Source organism: Apaloderma vittatum, unplaced genomic scaffold, assembly GCF_000703405.1.
Source record: "Apaloderma vittatum isolate BGI_N311 unplaced genomic scaffold, ASM70340v1 scaffold22468, whole genome shotgun sequence".
NCBI lineage: Eukaryota > Metazoa > Chordata > Aves > Trogoniformes > Trogonidae > Apaloderma > Apaloderma vittatum.
In genome coordinates, this window is record NW_009732791.1 from 19,244 (window position 1) to 26,106 (window position 6,863).

At 47.3% G+C, this 6,863-nt stretch overlaps 1 protein-coding gene across 1 annotated transcript in view; it reads left to right on the top strand.

The window, feature by feature from the left end:
• The window catches only part of LOC104278633 (NGFI-A-binding protein 1-like), a 17,250-nt gene extending 14,993 nt beyond the window's left edge, over nt 1-2,257 (top strand). The window contains 2 exon segments of the mRNA XM_009875660.1: nt 924-1,073; nt 1,972-2,257. Coding sequence (XP_009873962.1) covers nt 924-1,073; nt 1,972-2,063 — 242 coding nt within the window. The 3' untranslated portion in view covers nt 2,064-2,257.
• The last annotated feature ends 4,606 nt before the right edge of the window (nt 2,258-6,863 follow it).

Consider the following 6,863-nt stretch of genomic DNA (forward strand, 5'->3'; position numbering starts at 1 on the left):
GGATAGTGTTGGGGGGAAGGAGGGGAGGGTGCAGTGCTGCTGTCGAGGGCAGAACTTGGCTCTGGCTTCATGCCGAGTTTTGAAAAGAGGAGAGAGGGCGTGGCGTTTTGTTTGCGCCCTCACTCCGTGGAAATGGGAAGTAAAGGAGACGATGGAGTCGGTGCCCCTTTTCGTTTACCTGTTTTGTGCGGTCTAGGAACAAAACCTGAGGAGCTGGCTATGTAAATTCCTTGGAACTAAGCAGATTGTAATGATGCTCTGAGTAGCTCGTTACTCTTCAAAAAGCTTTTACAGTTTTGTGGTTGTCTCTTTAATTTACCAACTGGCTAGTCCTTAGCTTGCATTAATTTTAGGAGTGTTTGTTTTGTTCCAGGGCTTTCCGTTTGGATTTTTTTTTTTTACCGTTGTGAAATGAGATAAAATGTTATAAACAGAAGACATACAACCAGAAGTTCTTGTATCTGTTTTTTAAGAGCTGTTGTTTTTAAGGGGGGGCGTAGGGAGAGAAGCTGTAGAGGGAGGAACTTAGGAGAATCAGTGTGAGTAAGCGTTGAAACATTCATTTGTGTGGACAAGCAATGCTGTACCCAAGAGTACAGGAAGAATTAGGTGTGTGGCTCCAGCTCTTCTTGACAGTGCAGATTTCTTTATACCATTTATCCACTGTCATCTCAAAGGGATTGTGCAGTGGGAGCAGGGAATTTTTAGGATCTCAAAGGGGTTTTTGAGCAGAGCAGGAACATGTTGAGTTTTTTTGGTTTGGTTTCTTTTTGGTATGGCTGAGTGTTCCTTTCCAGCAGTGCCAGTGGAATAGCCTGCAAAGCATTGTGTTTACATAAACCTTGTTTGGCGAGGGATTTTTCTTTTTTTTAAATATTGCTTTGCTTTTCATGCATCGGTGTCTCGCTGTGAACAACTTGCAGGTGAAAGGCCGCTGAATCTCCGAATGTCAAACCTGCCGAGCAGACAGTTGCAGCATATTTCACTCGATGGAGAGCAGCACGTTGGAAAACCTCTGTGCGGTGATTTGATCCGGCTTTACCCTGGTGGTGAGGCAAAGTCCCAGTCCTCGGGTTAGTGCCGTCTCTTGGAAATTAGCCCCCCTTTCTCTCAAAGCCTGCCATGAACTTACTCGTACGTGATGGCTCGGAGTAGCCCAGCCCGGCATGCTTTGTGTGCGACCTTTTAATCAAGGCTTTGGACAAAACTCCAGGAGGTTTGATAGTTACTCATCTAGAATCAGATTGAATATTATTTGGGAAAAACAGAGAGGAGGCAGTTGTGAGGTTCCGATAAGCAGATTGTGGCACCTGTCTGTCACCACAGACTTTCTGTTCATTTCCTCCTGGCACTGGGAGAGACTTGTTCTGTGTTTGACAGCGAGAATCCTTTACGAGATGTGGATGGGTGGTTTCAGTTCAGTGCTCAGAGCACTGAAACGAAGCCCAGGATCTCTTGAGACTCTCGCAGCTTGAGGAATAATGATAAAAGCCCACCTGAGTCTGGCATGTGCAATGGGAACGGGTTATTTGAAAGGCAAAGTGTAAGAGTAATCGTTCCAAAGGTTCAGCGTTCCAAAGGTTCAGCATAGTCTTATATCTTCCACTTCAGTGTCCTACGGTCTTAGCTCACCTTTTTTTGCAGTTTGTCCCAATCCTAGTGCTCGTTCTCTTGGCGACGTTTTTAGCTGGGGCTTTTTACCAGTGCCCTTGTGAATGCAAGTGAAGAGTGCACCTCCTCCGCTGAGCCCGGAGAGGTTGGAGTAAATCCATGGGGATTACTCTGTCATCGCTGCAGTGTAGCTGAGGTGGTTCTAACCCAGCGGGGTTAAAGCCTGCTAGAAGGAGGCAGAATTGATTGCTTCAGCTGTTAGTATCTGTACGATTCGTGAACCTTTTTTCTTGAATTAAGAACGTTGTTTTCAAGCAGTTTTTTTAACATCTCTTTCCTTTCTTCCTTTTCTTAATACAGAAGGCCTTGGTATCTTAAAGGATTTTCCTCATTCGGCTTTCAACAACGTAGAAAGGAAAGTCATAAAAACAGAACCTGAAGACACAAGATAGTCATTCTGCTCTGGAAAACGGTGTCATAGTAAAGCATGAAACTTCACAAGAGAAAAAAAAAACACAAAAAACAGCCTTAATAACCAGTGTTGCCTCATTCAAATAAGAGATTTCAATAGCCAAAGCCTAAGAACTGGTACAGTAAATCTGTGGAAACAGAAAAACGAGACACTGCAAACGAAAACAGTAATACAGGTGGATAAACATTCCTGTAAAAGTGGTTTTATAACGTGGGAAGATTCACAAATTAATATTGTGGGTCTTCATTATTTAAGAATGTATTATGTATTTGTATAACTTATCAAAGTAAATCTAGATGTTGGGACGTGTATTGAGTCCAGTAGATGTGGCTACAGTTCATTTTACTTGAAATTTCAATGTCTACTTTTAAGTGTACCTAGCGTAGATATGGTTGTTAAACATTTGAACTAAAAATCCTTGGAGAATTAGGAATGCGAACCTCGTGACACATTTAACAGCAAGTCTGCAACAACGCTTGTAGAGAAAAAAAAAAGGCAAAAAAAAAAAAGGAAAACAGTAAAATATTTCATGGTTTAAAATGTTATGTGGATATAGCATTTGATAGACCTAGACCCTGATTCTGTATTATAGCGGACGTACTTGTCACTTAACTATCTTTACATCACCTTCAGTGGTTTCAGCAGCCTTTGCATAACACACTCCAAAGTAACACACCTACCCTGCGGTTCAGGAGCATGGGAAGCGCCAGGGAGAGCAGGGAAGAGTCCGTACAATGGACTCCCACTTTGTTGGGAAAAGCTGTGGCTCGATACGCTCTGCAGTGGCTCAGATCTCTCAGCTGGTGGGAAACCTGAGAGACCGAGTAGCACGGACGGGGCTGCAAAAGTTGTGACCCAGACCATTATAACTTTTCTCTGTGGATCTTTTTAAAAAAAAAAAAAAAAGAGAAGAGCATCCTAGGTGTGGCACAGATGAAATACGATGCGGGGTTTATGCATCGGTGTAAAAGGTTGCACTTGAGATCCAAACACCGTAAGATCTTTCGGAGGAGAGAGACAAGGAGTTATGTCTTTAGTTGCAACTCCTTATTAAGTGCTGTCCAGCCCACATGATTCTATGAATATACCGTATGCTGCATACAGTATGCCAATACCTTTCTTTATATCTGTGATTAATTAACAGCCATGTTCCTTATTTATTTGACCATTTTTTTGGGGTGGTGTTTTGTTTTGTTTTGGTTTTTTTTTGTACATTTTCACTTTTGCAGATGTCATTTTACCTGAGGAGAAATAGTTGGCATGTAACTGAGGATTCGCTGTTTGCCTGCGTCCCTCTCCCCTCCGCGTAAGCTGCTTTCCCCGCGGTCAGAAGAGTTCCACGCCTCGTTTTTATCAAGCACGTTTTTCACCTACGGCGCGCTCTGGAGGCCGAGGGGAGCAGGGTCGCTGTGCCCGGTGGGTGAACTTCCCCGTCGCGCTTCGTGTCTGCGATTCGCTCCGTGTCGTCGATCGCTTGTGTACGAACGGTTCCGTCGTACCGTCCGCGTCGTACCGAAACGGTCAGCAAAACCTGAGCTGGAATGTCTGCGCTGCGGTTCTCTTATCACTGTAAACGTAATCCGATCATTTTATCACTTTTGATTTGTGAAACAAAGCTTTATAGTAGAAACACCAGTAAACAACTTTTTATACTATTAAAACGTTTGGGTTTTTTGTTTTGGTTTGGTTTTTTAAGGGAAAAAAAGTGTTTCTTGAGCTGTATGGTACTGTTTCACTTACTCAAGTACTTTTAAGCGATGGCGTTCGCAGCTGTGCTGTTAGAAATAAGAGATTGGGTGTGTGGTTAATATTTCCTCTTTTCCCGTTGTGTGAGCTAGTAATACGGATATTTCTTCGGTTCGTTACGTTAGCCGGTGCCCCGGTTAGTAGCTGAGTGGCTGTCGTGAGACGTGCACGGAACTTGTCAAAGGACAGCTTGAGGTTTCATCTGTACGGCTTCAGTGGTAGAAGGTGCCAAGCGAGAAGACTTTAGAGATGCAGGAAATGTTCTGTTCTTTCCAACACCTGGCCCGCTCCAAGGTGGCGCGTGGAGTCGCAGAAGAAGCTCTTGAGCTTGCCCGTCTCTTCGATTAAAGTGAGAGGAAGGACAAAGAACTTTGCTAAGGAGCGCGCTGTTTCAGTTGAGTCCAGAATTTATTTTGTAAACACTAATGTACTAAAATTTCCTATAAATTAAAGTATACAACAGATATATTTTTGAGTTGTAAATACAGTACTTTGTGTGGCAACCAGTTGGTTACCTCCAGAATGATATTTCAGTTTATAGCCCGACAGGCCATTTCAGTCTCGATAAGCTGGCAGCCGTTTCATTTCTTTCTTCACTGTTTTGCAGCTGTATTTTTAATTTTTTTATTATTTTTTTTTAACTGGGGAGGGGGAGAGTTGGGAGGTACGTTCTGGGGTTATGCGTACGTTCAGCGAATAGCAAATACTCCAGCATTGGTCCTTCCACACCGGAGGTGGGGGGGGACTGCAGCCTGGCCAGCCCCTGGTGTCGCGGGCGGGAGCTCGGCTGCTCTTCAAGGCTTGCTCGGTTCGGGGCTCTTTGAGTTAAAGCCCCACCAACGATGCCTGTTCTTATTCACATGTTTATATCGTCGCTTACAAAATAAAATTCACCATGAGAACTCTTAGTTTCCCCAGGGTTTTTCCTTTTTCTTTATTTTTTTTGAAATTGTATTTTCTGGAAGGAGATGGTAGTTTTGCTGGTGGTAGGGGTGGAGCGAGCAGCTTGAACTGCAGCTCTGACTGGAAGAAGCCTTTTCCTGCTCTCGTGGTTGACCCCTCATTTACGGGTGGCGTTGTCGTGCACCCAGGAGGCCAAGGCAAAGAGGGGAGGACCTCAAACCCGGGAAGGGGCTGCGGCACGGCACTCATCTAATGCCCCCTCTGTGCTTTTGCTGGTTTTGCTCCCGGCTCTTTTTTTGCATGTGTGCGTTCTGCAAACGGAGCGCACCTGCTGGGAGGTGGCACGAGTGATCTTTGGGAATTCGGAGAGGGAGGGAAGTGGTTGTCTTTGTGATGTGCTTTTTGAGAGCTCGAGAGTCAGGTGCTGAAGTGTCCCTGGAGGACGGCAGGAGGTTTGCTCTGAGGGTGGTGAGACGCTGGAACGGGTTGTCCAGAGGAGCTGTGGATGCCCCATCCCTGAAAGTGTTCAAGACCAGGTTGGATGGGGCTTGGAGCAACCTGGGCTGGTGGGAGAGAGGGGTCCCTGCCTGTGATTCAGGGATGGAACTCGATCATCTGTAAGGTCCCTTCCAATCCAAACCATTCTGACAGAAACCAAATGGGAGATGGGAGAATAAAAAAAGGGAAGAGAGATGAACCAGTGCACAAAAGTATTAGAGGGAAGCTTGGAGGAACCCTGCAAAAAACCCGTTGAAAAGGTTGAGGTTGCCGAGATGGCACAGAAGTCGGTGATGGGCTGAAGGCTGATACAAACCCCGTGATGCTGGGCAGCGCCGTCCTGCTTAGAGCCCCCGGCCTTGGTCGGATCCACCAGACCCTGCGTCTCATCACGCTGGGAGGAGCTCAACTGGAGAGCACTGTTGGATTAGAACTCTGGCAGAAGGGTCGTTAACGTTAATTTGAAATTTCAGGAGGGGCCTATTTCTCATGCAGGGCTAAAAAACCTGAACAGCTTGTTGGAAATTTTTATTGTTGGGTACTTGAGCCTTTTTCTAAAGAAGTGATCACATGATCGCCAGCGGGGGAAGCATCCTCTCATGGCCATGGCTTTGCTCGTGCCGGCAGCCGCGAAACTCATTTCCTGCCCGTTTTCCTTTTGAAATACAGAAGACTCGAACGCCGGGCTCAGACGTGGTGATGAAACATCTTCCAGCACCCCTAGTTGAAGTGGGAACGCTCGTAGCTGCATAACTGGGGTTCGGTAACACTTGGACCAGGATCGAGGTGGTGAGGGGAGCAAACTATTCTGGGGGCACTTTCCCTTGAGCTCTGAGACGTTTTTTTCCAGCTGAAAAGGCAACAGCATCTTTAGTGCCGTCGTGCTGGCCACAGGTGGGCTGGGCTGCGGTTTTGGGGTGCGGGAGGAGGGACTGTCTGCTCCCCCAGGGCTAGGAGGGGTGGTTCTACTTGCCAGCCTTGAGCTGGGGTGCAGCGCGGACGCGCTGCGGAGCTGGCTGGCTTGTCTCCTTAAGAGCAGGAAAACGAGGAGAAATGCCATGAGGCTCTTTCTGCTGTACAGAAGGGTTGAAAAGATGTTGTGCTGCAGTGATTCAGTGGGGAAAGGATAAATCCCTCACATACACCTACGCACCACCACGAGAAAGAACTCCGTGGGCAGAGAGGGAGCAGAACATGAAATATGAATTTCCTCGAGCTGCTCGGGAGGGATGGCTTTCCAGAGCCCTTCCCCTGGGGGCTCTGCACTCCCCCTGCCTGGCTGTGCCGGCGTGAAGGCACCCGGGTGAGGCTTCTCACCCTGCCCCATCACTCGCACCCGCAGCTCTCGTGGAGGATGAGTCCGCCCTCTCATGGGGTTTTGGGCTGCCGTTCCAAGGTGCTGAGCTCCAGCAGTCCCCCGGGGGCTGAGGGAGGTGGTGGAGGTGGCTCCCACCATGGAAAAGCTTGGGAAGCCTTAACGTAGGGCTTGGGTCAAGCCCTTGAGTCGTCAGATGGTGCCTCAAACAACTGCTTGCCCCAAAACTGCCATCCCTGACCCAACCTGTGCGGCTCCCAAGGCGCCGTTCTTCGGGTGAGTCAGTGGTTGGAGATGAATGTTGATGAATGCTTTCGC